The following is a 17,216-nucleotide window of genomic DNA, read 5'->3' as shown; positions in this document are numbered from 1 at the left end:
GTAAAGGTATGTTTCCAGTTTGCTACATTGCCATCATCTTATCCTAAATCATTCAATTCAGTTTTCAAAATCTAACTTTGCTCACTGAGAGGAAACATAAAGAACAAGGTGGTGGCAGACAGGCAGGAAGAACTACAGAAGTTCTGAGGAGAAAGATATCTCTGAGGTGGCAAAGAGGAGGTGATACTAGGCAAGAGCCTTGAAGGCTAAGTGAGATAGGGACAGACAGAAATAAGGAAGGAGGCATTCCAAACAGGGGAAATTCCAAATTAGTATAAAAAAGAGCTCCTAGGCAAAAAATAATTTAGAGTATCTTAAGGGGATGATAAACTGAATCTGGGGAAAGAATTAACAAGATACAGAGGAGTGAAGTTATTAAAATAGGCTAGATTACATACTCTGCCTCTTTTTTTCATCCAAGCATTTAACACAATGACTGGCACATAGAAAGTGCTTAATAACAGCTTACTTACTGACTACAAAAGTGCTGAATTCTAGGTTTAGCATTCTGGACAGTTGTCTCTTAAGAACAGAGATGTTTTTGAGCACAGAAATGAAAATTAAAGAAATATTTTCAGCAAAATTAGGATCACAGTACATCTGGAAGGAAAAAAGACCTAAGTTCACGTCCTGACTCTGACACATTTTAGCTGCCATCTTGGACAAGTCACTTCATCCTTCAGTGTTCTAGACCAGGGCTTCTTAAACTTTTCCCACTTGTGACCCCTTTTTGTGAAAAATTTTTATGCAACCCTGTGTATATTGGCATATAACATAGATACATATAACCTTTTACTGTTGCCAAATATTTTGCCATCCCCACATTCAGTTACATAACCCTATATAGTGTCATAGCCCACAGTTTAAGAAGCTAGACTCTAGGCAACTCTCTAAGATTGTAAATTGCAGAAGTATCCATTTGCATTGATAAGAGTTTCCTCTCTCGGGAGTTCCCTATACCTATGAAATAACAGAAATAGTTCCAATCTCTAGCCATTATTGCACAGCAGTGTTCAGGAAAGATTAGAAAAGAGAAAGACTGAAGGAAGACGTTTAGTAGTCTAGATATGAATAGCAAAATGCCTGAAATAGAGTAGTGGTAAGTAATAGAAATGGAAAAGGAAGGGACTGATAAACACTGGAAAAACCAACAGAATTGTCTAAGGGATAGAAGGAGTGGAAAAAGTCAAAGATGACTCAGAATTTTTAGTCCTGGAAAAGTAGAAGAATAATAGCACCATGGGAACAAACAGAAAAGTGGAAAAGAGGGGTATAATTTAGAGGGAAGACTATGTATTTCACTTTGGACATCAAAGTGGAAACAAGCAGAAATATATCCACCCAGTTTTGCAAAGATCATCCATTTCTCATTCTAATGTTCAGGGCCTTGTCTAATCTCATAGTTAAACTTAAGTGTTCTTTCTCTCCTATGTTCCTTTCCCTATCTTTTAGCTCCAAACTCAGAGGGCTGAGGATGCTTTAAAACTTGAAATTTCAGGGATCAGAAGAAATCCTGACACTTACTCACTTTGGATGTGGTCTATGTCTATCCTCTCAGCACAATATACTTATTGTTAAAACAGTATCTGCACACAGTAAGTACCTAATTAATGTTTGACTAAATGACATTCCAACTCTAAGTTTGCAGATTTTAAAGATAATCATTTGTACCAGAAATAAAAAGTATGCTTAAATTTAATATAAAAGGAGTTATTGTTTGTGGGGAAGGGGGAATATTTTATTAAGATATTTTTTTTAGCCAACTCTAAAAGCTTTGCCATCCCTCATGAAATAGGATGGATTTTTTCAAGATTCAGCTAAAATGCCACCATCTGTAGGAAGTCTTCCCAGTTCCTCCAAGCACATTTTAACCCACCTCTCTGTATATGATGTACCTATTTATTTATATGATGTGCTCTCCCTCCATCAGAATGTGAACTCCTTGAAATCAGGGACTATGTATTTTGCTTTCTTTGTATCCCTAGCATATAGCAAATTCTTGCTAATTGATTAACTGAATAGGACTAGGTCTCTCTTGTTCTTCAGATATCATCAACAGGAGAAATTTCTGTATTATAAGAAACCACATCTTTTATAATCTGAATGTCTTAATCTAATATTATATATTCCAGGAATAGTAATGTTCCTGTATTTCTTTCATGGTGTAGTTCCAGACCAGCCGTATACATCTTAAGAAACAAACATTGGCACAATGATACTTCAATCTGTTGCTGATTTTGCAAAGTACCACCCACCCTACCCCCAATCCTCAATGTACTCCTTTCTAACTCGCTTATTATTGCCAATAGCAACATCATACTCCCCAGTCCCTCCAGCCTCACACAAAGACTTGGAGCTATATTTTGTACTTCTTTATATCCTTTTCCTCTCATATCTATCCTTCCCCATTTTGTTCAACTGTTACGCACCCATTTCCTTAAGAGATAATTATTAAACTAGATTACTCTAAATTATAACCTCCTGCTTCATGTTTCCATGGCACTTCATGCAAAACACAAATGTAGGGAGAAGGCAAAGAGTCTATCAAGTAAATTGATAATGCCTTTGTCATTGTTGTCATCATCATCATCACCACCACCATTATCATACACTGGATCATCTTAAATAGCCTGGGCTTAAAATTCCTAGCACTTAAACACGTGCGGTTATTTAACCAGAAATAATATACCTTACTACTTATAAATTTAGAAGAAATGTTGTTCTATTTACATGTATTTTTATTTAAATGAGCGAAATGGCTTGAGGTTACTCCTCTGACACATACTTCCTATGTGACCCTGAGCAAAGTCCTTGACCCTTCAGAACTCTAGGAAATTTGCTGACACTCAAAGCTGAAGAGAAGTTATCAGCCTCCATTGGTACATGCAATGTCCTCCTGGGAATACCCTACACCAAAGGAGTCTCTATCCTGATCTCCAATGGAAGAAAATCTTTTCTTACAAATTTTTTCATTCTCTATTTATACCATTTTAAATGAAAATAGCAGTAATTAGTGATAAGAGAATAGACAACTAAATAAGCCTCATAGGGAAGTGGTAATTTCCAATAGGTTTTTACCACATCTGACATTTCCATAATCTCATCATGAATAAGTTGAGCCTGTACACCTTAAAAAGGAAATGATGCTATTTTCCTAAAGAATCTGGGTGTGTTTTTCCCCCCCAAAAGCTCAGTTTAAACAGACTAAGGTTCAGGGAAGATGTAGTTCAGCTTTTACCAAAAAATGTTAATATTGGCTTGTTCTTGAAAAAAAAATGTTTCCAATTTCAAGAAACAAAACACAAAACCTATAGGTACATAAAAATTTTTATAACACAAAATTTTAGCCAATTCTCACATTTCCCATTTTCACCAAAAAAAAAGATTAATCAGTAAGCTAAGGCACTGATGACACAAATACAGGCACTTACAGTCTACTGGGTAGATTCAATACATTCATCTTTAAATCCACATAAATTACAAAATAAATACACAGTGTTGAGAATCTCCAAAAAATGAAGGAATGAGAAGACTTTTGAAAGAGAATGTATTTGAACAAAGCCTGGAAAGGTACTAGGTAAGGGTACTAAGAGGAGGAAATAAGGAGGAATGCTTATGGCTAAAAACCTAAGTTTTGCTTTGTTTTTTGTGGGCTTGTTTGTTTTCTCTTGTTGTTTAATGAATGTTTATTGTATCAATGATTATCAAAAAGAATTTGGTCAAGAGGCTTGGATTATAATCACAACAAAGGACCTTTTGGTCTTAGCAGGTTCTCTCATTAAGCCTCATTTTCCTAATGTGTAACAGGAAGGGATAGGACTAGAGCAAAGATTCTTAACATTGGGGGGTCATGGACTCCTTGGGTAGTCTAATGAAACCCATGGACTGCTTCTTAGAAGAATGCTTTTTGAATGAATAAGATGAAGTTCATAGGATGACAAAGGAAAGCAACTATATTGAAATAGTTACCAAAATGTTTTTTTAAAAATCAAGATCATGGAAGCCAGGTTAAGAAAACATAGTCTATAGGATGGGAGGCAGCTAAAGGATTGGCAGAATCACAGAATTATAGTGACGCCAGGGACCTCAGTGCCATCTAGTACATTGAGAGGTTCATTTTCTTTTTCCCATCCAAATTCAGATCCCTTCCAAAATATCCCCTAAGGTGCAGCTTGGTGGCACAGTGGATAGAGCACTGGCCCTGGAGTCAAAAGGACCTGAGTTCAAATCCAGCCTCAGACACTTAACACTTACTAGCTGTGTGACGCTGGACAAGTCACTTAACCCCAATTGCCTCACCAAAAAAAAAAGGGGAAAAAAGGGAAGATCTAAAATATCCCCTAAGTCAGGTTTTTCAACAGTTCAGACTTGCCTTTCCCAGCTGTCTAAATTAATGAGGTTTTATGTATTTCACATCCACAGCAGCCTACTCAGATATTCTTTATATGGTAGATGCCTTTACTTGGACTTTCCAAAAGTAATATTTGATCGAAATTAGGAATGAAAATGATTTGTCATTTTGATTACTTACGAATACAAGTTGACAGTGTAGGATCCGGCACAAATCCCAGTTTGCAGGTGCACCTGTAGCTGCCCAGTGTATTCAAACACTCACCATTAGGGCATGCTCCTTGCATCTGGCATTCATTAATGTCTATAAGAAGATACCAACAGATAAGTTAAGTTCTTTGCAGAAACTGGTTTTAAATTTCTCTTATTGTACTATTTGCTATAAGAAACAACCATCTGGTTATAAGTAACAGTATCCCAGTGACTCTTGATTCACAGCATACAAAGACTTCAAATCCAATCAACACATTTTTTGAGCACCTGCCATCCCCTAGGCTTTGCAGGTGCTAAGAAGATTAAGACAAGGTTCCCTGACCCTCAAGACATTTGTAATCCAGTTGGAAAGACAAGACAGAAATATGAGACCTTGAAGATTTAAATGTCAGTTTAAATGAAATGATAGAAGATATTTCAGAAGATCATAAATTTATAGCTAGAAGGACATCAAGTACAATCACCTCACTTCCCAGATGATGAAACTATGACATGGGGATGTCAAATGCCTTTATTGGGTTCATAAAGAGAATAGAAAGTCAAGGAGGTATTGGATCCTCTGACACCAAAGGTAAGTTTATCTCCTCCTTACCTTCACTGGGATAAAGCCAATCTAATCAGCTGCTAAATAAGCAGACAATCAATAATATAAAAATCCAGAGGCATAACAGATATTGTTTCAGGCAAGGAGATAGGATCAGAATCCCAGAATCCCAGAATTGGATGGGACTTCAGTGGCTACGTAGTCCAAACCATAAACAAAAGAAATCCCTACCATAATATACCTAAGTGGTCATCTCACCTCTGCTTAAAGACCTCCAACAAGGGTAACCTACCATCTCCCTAAGAGGTCCATCCTCCTTTTAGATAACCCTAACTGATAAGAAGTTTTTTCTTACATCAAAGTTAAATCTGTTTATTTTTATTTGCAACTTCCACCCATTGTCCCTGATTCTATCCTCTTGGACCAAAGAGAGTAAGTCTGATCTATCTCCCACATGACAGCCCATCCAATACCTGAATATGGTTATTATGTCCCTTCCCCTTCCCCAGTATTCTGTTCTCCAGGCTAAATATTTCTAGAGGCTCTGGAAGGAACAGTAGACTTTGGATTCACAAAATTGGGGCAAACAGAACATTCTTAGAGGGAGAATTATGTAAGCAAAGGCAGAAGACAAGTAAGCACATAATTTGGATGCCACACCATGGAGACCTTTGAATGCCAGGGTAAGTCTGGACTTCATTCTACAAACAGAAAGAAGGTACTGATATCATTTGAGCAGCAAATTAGATTGACTAAAGCAGTGTTTTATGAACATTAGTATGATGATAAATAGATACAGGATTGGTTAGGAAAGGAGAGGATGGAGGAAATGGGGGATAGCTAAGAATCTATTATATTATGCTGGCAATAACAGTGTGAATGAAGGGATGACAAAGAAGGGATGGATAAGAGAAATGATAAAAAACCAAAGAACTGACAGGATGTGGGGATTTGCTGGATATTGTCAGGGGGAAGAGAACTGGGAACTAACTTTAAAGTTTTGAGTTTTGGAATATAATAGTGGCACCACTGACAAAGAGATCACCTTTACATATAATGAAAGGTTAGAAATATAGGACTTCTGAAAAAAATAGGCCAAGCCTAGTGAAATTTATTTGGGAGTAGCAATTCATACAATGGCAGTTTTGGTGAATCATATGGAAATCATAGTAATTAGTGTTCATAAGAAACCAAGATTACAATGATTTTTGTAACAAAAGGGATAATTTGTTCTTCTGTTTCATATCCTGTTATAGCTCAATAAATTCTTAACTTTGGCTGTAATTCCTTCCAAACTTTTGCTAGAGTTTAAACTTAATTTCTTTTTAACTAAATTTGTCATAACCAGCATCCTCTTAAAATATAAAGGGAAATAAAACTTTATACAACTGCCAATTATTGGTAAAACACACACAAAAAAATTGTAAATTATTTGTAAAGCCCAAAGATGGTAAAAAGATGTCTCATCTGAATGCTGCTGGGGTCTGAAATGTGAGGGTGGTAATACATTTGTAGAAGTAAAATCATATCCAGTTTGCAATGGTGAAATGAATTACAATAATTTAGCTGCTATTTTATGTATTCTATTATATGGTCATAGGATTCTGAATACATGCCATTACCTGTAATGTGCAGTTGGACACAATACATACCTAGAAAGATTTCCTACCATTCATTCTCCTTAAAAGGACTAGTGCAAACATGCTAGAATACTTTCCAAGCCAACATGGGGCTTATCTGATGCCACTGAAGACCTGTGCCCCAACTAAAACCTAAAGATTGGGCAATCAGCCAATAACATAGAAGGAAATTAAGGACATAGCCAAAAAACTGGGCAGAGATCCCACTCTTCTTTTGTGTCTCATGTTTAGAATAGACTATGGATCTCACCTTCCCTACCTCTTGAGCTATGCTCATAAATGATTACCTAGCCATCAGCTTGTTATACTATTGCTCATTTTTGTTGTGTACCCCCCACCTTGTATAAATAGTTCAATCATATTGTTTCTCTCTAATGACAAGTTAAGAGGTACTCTTAGGAATGAGCTTTAATAAGGTATATAAGTACAGAGAAAGATATAAACAATTCAGGAACATGGGGCATTAAAAGTTAGGGTGGACTTCGAAGGAGCATCACAGTAGGAAAGGACACAGAGAACTTGTGAGAAAAGGAGGTGGGAAGATGCCAAAGATAAACCACATATCTGAATTTTTACCCAGAGCTGGTCCTATGCCCAAGAAATGGTGAAGAATTCCTCAACTTTAGCAATGCTTCTATAAAACCACTAACTTTGCAATACTCCTGTAATGTCTTTATAACAGACCTGCCAAGCTCTCCACAGTATTCATTACTATAACCAACTTCAAAATAAAGTACAGGCAGTTCCTGGCTTACCAAAGATCCACATATACAAACATCTATCAAATTCTAACCCCTTTGGTCTCCTACTAAGCAAATATGAAGGGGTGGGGGAAGTGAATTTTTCTTTAAAACAAAAAACAAAACTGTTCATACTTGGTGATATACACAATTACTATAATATTGTAAATGAAAAAAAAGTGATTTTAAAAAAACACACTGAAATTGGGATAATTGATCTTGACCCTCAGTAGATAAGAGATAATGAATTTCAAATGTGTAGGACCATGGACAAGGAATGATATGAAAACTATAAGATGCAGTTTGTGTGTCATTTGGTTTTACTTAACTGTTAATTTTTCTTTGTTAAAAGGGAAAATAAGTACATATGGGGAGAGGGGGAATGATCAAATTACTTCTAGAAATGACTGATATAAAAATAAAAGTATAAATAAAACTAAACTTTAAAAATGTAGATACTGGATCTAATTCCACCCAACAAGCATTTATTGTGTCTATTATATACAAAACGCTATGGGGAGAGGTGGGGATACAAAGTCGAAAAACTTAACAGTAATAAGGAAGCTTGGAAGAGCCAAGTGTTGTTTGTTCTTATTGTTTTGTTTTGTTTTGTTTGGGGGAGGGAGGGAGATAATGAGTTCTGTTCTGGACATACTGAGATGCCATAAGACATCCAGTTTAATAACTTCAAAGGATAACTGGTCATTCATGACTGTAGCTTAAGAGAGAGAGAAGAGCTAAAAATCATCTGAATTAGATGTATAGAACTAAGATTGCAGGTGCTGATGAGGTCACCAAGAGGGGAGGGGAGGGAGAGAAGGAAGGACTAATTTTGTGTCAGATGCTATGCTAAGCACTTTACAAATATGATCTCATCTGATCCTCATAACAATCCTAAGAGTTTAGTTCTATTATTATCTCCATTTTACAGTTGAGGAAATGGAAGCAGACAGAGGTTAAGTAATTTGCCTAGGGTCAAAAAGTTAAGTGTCTGAGGTCAAATTCAGATCTTCCTAACTCTAGGCCTAGCACTCTATTGTTGCCACCTCCCTACCTCTAAGAGAGAGATCAAGGATCAGGACTAAGAAAATGCTATGTATAGGCTTGGCAATTATGAGAGCATTGGTAACTCTGGAGAGGGTGGTTTCAGATGAATGATGAAGTCAGAAGCCATATTGCAGAGGGTTTGAAAAATAATAAAAGAAAAGAAAGTACAGGCATCAATTGTAGACAATTTTTCTAAAAGAGTTTAGTAGACAAAAGTGCGGGAGGAGAGATAGAGGACAATAATTAGAAGGATCAATTATTTCCTTAAGAAATGGGCTTGTCTGTAAACAGCAAAGAAGGAGCCAGTAGATAGGGGGAGATTAAAAATTTGAGAGAGATGAGACTATAGTGAAGGCACTTTGATGAAGACAAAAGGGTGCATGCATGTACAGAGCTTGAGTTGGAGAAGGGCAACCCTTCCATCTGATTGCAGAGTGAAGGAGGATATAGAGGAAAATGTCTGAGTGTGAGATGAGAAAGGAATAAGGTGAGCTCTTGGCCAACTGGCTTAATTTTTTTTTTTTTTTTTTTTTTTTTTTTTTTAGTGAGGCAACTGGGGCCAAGTGAATTGCCCAGGGTCACACAGCCAGCAAGTGTTAAGTGTCTGAGGCCCGACCTGAACCCAGGTACTCCTGAATCCAGGGCCGGTGCTCCATCCACTGCGCCACCTAGCTGCCCCAAACTGGCTTAATTTTAATTTTTTTCAGATGAGGTTTGCAGTTGAGAGAGTGGGGAGAAATGATTCCTTGGGAGCTTAAAAAAAGATGAGGTCTCGAACAACCACAGCAGAGGAGAACTAGAAAAGACATACCTATGAAGGAAGATCTCAGCTACTGAGAAGGAAATACTCCTCAATCTATCAGCCATGGAGCTATTGACTCAAAAGATGACATTGTACCCAGATGAGCAGAAAAAGAGCCAAGCCAGTGGAAGTAGCTCAAAACTGAGACTCTCTCTCAACAGAAAAGAGAACCGACTATGGATTTAAGGCAGAATTAGCCCTGGTACTGAGGAGTTGAGCTAAGAAGATTAGAATCAGGGACCCAGATCAGCAACTTATCCAAGCAAGTGCACTTTGCCCAGAGGGCAACACTGTGAGGACACCATCAGAAGAAAACGGACATTGTCCTGGCTGTATCAGAGGCACAAATTGCCTTGGTCAGATGTGTTCCTTATATATGTACCTTATTATGAAGATTATCTTCATTTGTACCCTCTTTTTCAATCGACCCAATGTGTATACATCAGATTGATGGAGAAAATATTTTGTAGCTATCATTCTCACCATGTCCCTTTAATAAAGGTCTTTGTTTTGATCTAAATATGTCTACTGACCCATTATCAAGGCTTTCATCAGTGAGGGCTTGTGAGCTGTAGTTTAGAAATATAGACTTTAAAAGTGTCTTTGACATTGGAGTAGTGATCACTCTTCAGAGGCAGGTGAACACAGATTTGGGAAGTGCTATAAAATAAGCATTTCTACCTAGTCAGCTTCAAGTTAGAGCAGAAATTCTAAAAGTGGAATTTGTAGATAGATTTCAGGGATAACATCAACTTGGTTGGGAGAAAAAATACATCTTTATTTGTAGTAACCTCTAGCTGAAATTGAGTATTTCCTTCAATTGTGACTGAAGTTAAAGGCAACTAGGTGGAATAGTGGACAAAACATTAGAACCTGAGTCAGGAAGCACTGTGTTCAAAGCCATCTTTGGATGTTTACTAACTGTGTGATTCTGTGAAAGTCATTTAACCTTCACCTCCCTCAGTTTCCTCATCTGTAAAATGGATATGATAAGAGAACCTTCTTTTCAGAGTTGTTATGAGGATAAAATGAGATAATATTTGTAAAGCATTTTTCAAACCTTTTAGTGCTATATGAATGCTAGCTATTATGTAGACGAAATTATTCTGAGAATGGGTCCAAAGACTTCACCAGAAGGCAAATAAGTCCATGACATAAAAAAGGCTAGAAGGATTGTGGTGTTAAGAACATTACACTAGGGGCAGCTAGATGGCACAGTGGATAGAGCACCGGCCCTGGAGTCAGGAGAACCTGAGTTCAAATCCGACCTCAGGCACTTAACACTTACTAGCTGTGTGACCCTGGGCAAGTCACTTAACCCCAATTGCCTCACTAAAAAAAAAAAAAAAAAAAAGAACATTACACTAGAACTCAGGACAATAGTCCAGACTTCCTACTAGTATCCATATGTGACCACTATCAAATGACCTGAGCCCAAATTTATTCACTTGTAAAATTAGTAAAAACTTAATGATTACTGTACAGACTAATATTCCATAGAGACAGCATGACAGTGGATGGAAAACTGGCTCAGAATAAGTAAGACTGAACTCATATCTAGGTTCTAATCCCAGCTCTAACATAAATGACCACTTGACCCTAGAAAAGTCACTTAACCACCCAGTGGCCCAGAAAACCCCAAGACTGAATTACAGATCAATTGCTGACCTACTTTGGTTAAGAGAGGAGTTTCTTCATTGGGGTTTCCCTATACTGCAAAGATCACTGGATCAAGTTTCTTTAGAGGCTATCTAGTCCAACATTTTCATTTTAATGAGAAAAATGATGCCCAAAGAAGTTTACTGTTTTGCTCACTGTAATTCAGTAAATGTCTAAGCTTATGTATGAACTCCAAAGCTAGATCCTTATTTTTTAACATTCTCCTAGTGATGCTATGTGACTAGAAATCACCAAAATCCATGACATCAAAAGAGTCACAACTGCATTTGACCCAGAGGGCAATGGGAAGAGGTTTAATAGATGTGAGCAGACTGTAACTTATGATCAATGATCATTTGTTCCTGCGAAGTGACATAAAAGCCACTGAGAATTCATAAGAGTGTACAAAGAACAAGAGTAAGAAATAACACAGACATCCAAAGTACATATTTAATAAATATTAAGACAACCAGAGAAACACCTGCAGATCCTTTATGGAAGATTAATGGAAAGACATAGACAGGAATCATACAGTATGAAATAGCATGGATAAGTTGTAATATGTACTGGTGGAGATAGAAAGCACATCAATGGCTTTATATATCCTACTGAAGTGCAAGTAAAATTAATGTGTATAAAATAGTAGAAACACTTTAATATAAAACAGATTTTTATTACTTATTTGTATATAAATTTATATGCATCTGATTCTACTTCAGGGAGTAATCTGTATGTCTACTTCTCTGCAGTCTCCATACTATGCTATCTCCAGTGGAACTTTAGATTCTTTCCCTGGTCATCCCCCACTTCCCACTACTGTAAGTGCACTTTTACCTTATCTTATCTTTACCTTACCTTATCTTACCTTATCTTTACACAGGCTTCCTCCTCCCTCTCCTGCCATCTCCTCAAAGCATTCTCCAACCCCTTCAAATACTCTTTAATGTGTTACCTTTCCCCACTAGAATATAAGCTTCTGTTTTATCATAAAAGTATTTTATTATTTTCCAGTTATATGTAAAGATAGTTTTCATAAGATTTTTAGTTCCAAATTTTTCTTCCTCACTCCATTTCCTCCCCCGCCCTCAAGACAGAAAGCAATCTGATGTTGGTTATATATGTACAATCACATTAAACATATTTCTGCAAAAACACATTGTGAAAGAAGAATCAGAAAACAAGGGAAAAACCTCAAAAAAGAAAAAAAACATTCAAAAAGTAGAAACTGTATGGTTCAATCTGCATTGAGGATCCACAGTTCTTTTTTCTGGAGGTGGAGAACATTTTCCATCATGAGTTCTTTGGAAGTGTCTTGGATCACTGCACTGCTGAGAAGAGCCAAGTCTATCACAGTTGATCATCACATGGTGTTGCTGTTACTGTGTACAATGTTTTGGTTCTGCTCACTTCACTCAGCATCACTCCTCTTAAGTCTTTCCAGGTTTTTCTGAAATCTGCATGCTCATCATTTCTTACAGCACAATATTTGAATATAAGCTTCTTGACAGTCAAAACCATCTTCTTTGCTTTTACAGATAATTCTCACTTACCATAAGTGGACCATTCCACTCCCTCCATGGCTCTTCAGGCCCCCCACTGCTGGAGCAGCTTCAGTGCCTGAAGCCCCCACAGCTTAAGTGGCTTCAGTGCCAGAATTTCTCATAGTTTCATTTCCTGCCACCCACCATTGAATTTAGCCTGCTGGAGAACCTATGCCACAGACCTTAACCAAAGCATCTTTAACCCAGGTAAAGCATTACAAAGTCATCATGCTATATAGGCAAGGGTTAGGTCACTGGACCCAATAAAATGGTGGCAACCTCCTATTAGAACAACTCTTTTACTTTTGACCACTTTGTCTTCACTGGAACATAAAAAAGAATAACTTTATAACCCAATGAATAGCTTGTTTTTACTTCATGATACCTGTGCATCACACATGGAATTTGCTGCTAATGATACCCTTACTCTATTAACCTTGGATTCATGACTTTAGTGCACAGACACCACATTAATTTCTCCTTGAAAATACTACAGTAATACGAACGAAACTTGGGCTTTCTTCATGAATCTTGATGCTACACACATCATCTTAATGATTTTTTGTAAGCCTAGAACTAAAAAGTCATCAGAATTCTCAGTAAATACAATGTGCTAATGATTCACCCTACCACAGCCTTTCCTGAAGAAAAGAGACTAAAATAAAGACATTTCTTCACTTATAAAAGGGATATGAGGTGTTTTTGTTCTTGGCAATATGAGAATACAATGAATCAACCCCCACACCCCCCCAAAAAGCCACAAAGGGTCCCTACTTGGTTTTGCAAACCCTGGAATATGTCATTCAGGCCTAGATCACAGGAACAATATAAATCCTCTTCAAAAATGCTTTGCCTGAAACATACTATTTCTTTTGTTTTTGGTGCTGTTGTTTTTTCTATTTTGAGGCTTTTCATCATTGCTCTGATTTTTCTCTTATAACATGACTAATGCAGAAATAGGATTAATGTTATTATGTGTGTGTGTGTGTGTGTGTGTGTGTATATATATATATATATATATATATATATATAAAACCTATATCAGATTACCTGCTGTCTAGGGGAGGGGGGAGGGAGGGGAAGGAGGGAGAAAAATCTGAAATTGGAAAGCCTGTATAAACAAAAGTTGAGAACTATCTTTACATGTAACAGGAAAAAATAAAATTATTAATTTAAAAAAATGCTTTGCCAATTCAATCTAGGAACTATGACATTAGTTCTGGGAGAGCATCCAATCAATGTGACACATTTTTATCAACTTCCTTTTTTGGGGGGGTGAGGCAATTGGGGTTAAGTGACTTGCCCAGGGTCACACAGCTAGTAAGTGTTAAGTGTCTGAGGCCGGATTTGAACTCAGGTCCTCCTGACTCGAGGGCTGGTGCTCTATCCACTGTGCCACCTAGCTGCCCCTCAACTTCCTTTTAACTTAGCAAATAGAACCCATAAATTAAAATCATAAAACAGGCAATTCAAGGCTATCATTTTAATCATGATACATCTTCTGGAACTAATTTTTTTTTTGGTTTTTAGTGAGGAAATTGGGGTTAATTGATTTGCCTAGGGTCACACAGCTAGTAAATTTTTTAAGTGTCTGAGGCTGGATATGGAACTAAACTTTTAAAGGTAGTTAGCCTTCTGATAAATTACAGCAGGTTTAATAACAAATTAATTGTAATAAGTACTTCTAAGTTCTGACCTGTCAAATCAATTCAACTCCAGCTATAATTAAGAGTGATCTTTTTCTACTATTGTTCCCAAACCATGCAGTATCTAATAGGAAAGCTATTATTATAATACAACAAATATTTCTTAATATCTGCCACTAGAATTAATGCCTATATGATGAGAATTGACTATTAAGTGGAAGAGTTCTAATCATGAGATATTTCCCCAAAATACAGAAATCAAGGCAGATAACTATGAAAAAACAGTCCACCAAAAAGTCACGTACACAAACCTAAAGAGCAATGTAAAGTTTTGCTACCTGTGGACATTCTGCCCATACCCAAATAATTTTAAGTTGTTAAAAAAATTAACTTTGGAGAAAGGGTCATAGACTCAGGTAATGGAAGAAAGCTGATTTACAAGAACATTTATTTTTCTCAATCTGGCCCTGTAATAGTACAATCAGGTGGAAGGGAGCTCAATATAACCATGTAAGATTCTTATTTTTCCTTACCAAACAAACCATTTATGTATGCTGAGTCTGCATAGTTGGGAACTTCTACAAAGAAAACATCACACAATCCTCTAATATAAAATAAATAAGAAAAATCTGTTCTTACGACAAAACACTGAGATACTTTAAGCAAAAAATTATTTATAAAAAATCAATATGCTACAAAAGTACTAGATAATTTTATATTTCCAAACAAAGCTAACATATCTGGAATTCATGACTTCCTTATCTTTTCCTCTTGGAATCCTAATTCCTTCAAGATTTAGATCAAGTGTTACCTCCTATACCAGACCCTTCCAGATACTTCTTTTTTTTTTTTTTTTTTTTTTTCAGGTAAGGCAATTGGGGTTAAGTGACTTGCCAGGGTCACACAGCTAGTAAGTGTTAAGTGTCTGAGGTCGGATTTGAACTCAGGTACTCCTGACTCCAGGGCCGGTGCTTTATCCACTGCGCCACCTAGCTGCCCCCAGATACTTCTTAATCAATTAATTAGTAAACATTTAGTGATTACTATGTGCCAAGTGAATATACAAAGACAAGGGGAGGGGAAAGTCCTTGCCCTCAAGGAGCTTACATTCTAAAAAGAAAAACAGCATATCCATATATGAAAATTCACAGAGAGTAGATACAAGGTAAACAAAGGGAAGGCTTTTACAGCTAGGGGAACAATAAAGCCCTTCTGAAGCTGGAAGGAAGCCAGGAATTCTAAGAGATGGAGGTGATCAGGGAGTGCATTAGGGGTCAAACAGCACAAATATGGGAGGGAAGGAAAAACACATAAGCCAGAAAAATTGACTGGATATGTGGGGTCAGAGTAAGGTACCTAGGAGGGCATTCAAGTTATGAACCTGAGTGACAGGAAAAATGGTAGTATCCTCAAAAGTAATAGGTAAGTTCTGAAAAGCAGTAAGTTTGGAGAAAAGATATGTTCCACTTTGGACAAGTAGAGTTTGAAAGGACTATGGAATATTAAATTGCAAATGTCTTAATATAGGCAGTTGGTAATTCAGGGCTGGAGTTCAAGAGACTTTAGCTGGATATATAGCTGCATATATAGATCTGAGAGATGTACATATGTAAATATACGAAGAATACATATAAAATGAATACAAAATAGTTTGGGGAAAGAGGACATTAACAACTAAGTAGATCAAGAAAGTTTTCACACATAAAGTGCTGCCTGAACTGAGTCATGAAGAAAATTAAGGATTCTAGAATGGGGAGAATCAAGAGGGTAAGTTTCCCAGGCACGAAGGACATCCCATACAAAGGTTCAAAGACAGGGGAAGACATATAAATAAGTAGAGCAATAATTCAATCTTCTATGATTTGTCATTATTGGTCTTTCCTCACTAAGCTGTCAGAGATGCTGAAGTCAAAAATTTCATCAACTTGTGGCTAACCTGGTGATGAGTCAACTCCTTGCTAGATACCTCCACCTACATACCATTTCAAATTTAATATTTCCAAACATAACTAATTAACTTTCCCCATAAAACTGCCCCTGAGGCAGCAAGGTGGCACAGTAGATAAAGCACTGGCCCTGGATTCAGGAAGACCTGAGTTTAAATCTGGCCTCAGACACTTGACACTTACTGGCTGTGTGACCCTAGGCAAGTCATTTAACCCTCATTGCCCCACAAAACACAAAACAAAGCAAAACAAAACAAAACAAAACAAAGCAAAGCAAAGCAAAGCAAAGCAAAACAAAACAAAACAAAACAAAAAAACCCTGCCCTTTCCTCCAAAATTCCATATGAGGGCATCATGATCCTTCAAATCATTTGGGTTTATTTTTTTACCCATTTTAAATTCAGTCTAATTGAAACGCTAGCAGTTCTCTACATTTAATATTACAGTTCATCTGTCCCTCTGAAGCTACATAAGTCCCAAGCATCAAATATACTCCCTGATCACCTCTCCCTCTTGGAATCATTTGCAGAAGCTTAATAATTCAATTGCTGAATTTAACTGAATGAGTCTTTCCAACTTATTTATACTCTTCTTTAGACAATACATATACCAGGCTCATAGACATAAACTAAAATGATTTAAGCCAACAACAAAATTTCAGTGATTACTTTCATCACAAATCATCAAGACTGATATGCCTAAATTGAGTGTGTGGGTTTTTTTGTTTTGGTTTGTTTTGGGGGTTTTGTTTTGTTTTTTTTTGTGGAGCAATGACGGTTAAGTGACTTGCTTAGGGTCACACAGCTAGTAGGTGTCAAGTGTCTGAGGTTGGATTTAAATTCAGGTCCTCCTAAATCCAGGGCCGGTGCTTTATCCACTGCACCACCTTGCACCCAGAGTATGTTGTTGAAAATAATTTTATAATAGTGAATTTTTAAGGCACAAATTCACTTACCTTTAAATCTTCACATAGCTCTCCTGTCTTAATATATTTTACACATTAAAAGGGCAAAAGGAATCCAATCAAATTCTTCCCCATGTAAATCATGAATCCAGGTATACTGAACCAGCTGCAGGTAATTAATTAA

At 36.9% G+C, this 17,216-nt stretch overlaps 1 protein-coding gene across 1 annotated transcript in view; it reads right to left on the bottom strand.

Moving 5' to 3' along the window:
- Nucleotides 1-17,216, bottom strand: part of LTBP1 (latent transforming growth factor beta binding protein 1) — a 481,244-nt gene that overhangs the window by 159,986 nt on the left and 304,042 nt on the right. The window contains 1 exon segment of the mRNA XM_043987916.1: nt 4,532-4,654. Coding sequence (XP_043843851.1) covers nt 4,532-4,654 — 123 coding nt within the window.

The sequence above is a fragment of the Dromiciops gliroides genome, chromosome 2, assembly GCF_019393635.1.
Source record: "Dromiciops gliroides isolate mDroGli1 chromosome 2, mDroGli1.pri, whole genome shotgun sequence".
NCBI lineage: Eukaryota > Metazoa > Chordata > Mammalia > Microbiotheria > Microbiotheriidae > Dromiciops > Dromiciops gliroides.
This window is presented reverse-complemented; position numbering and strand designations above follow the sequence as displayed.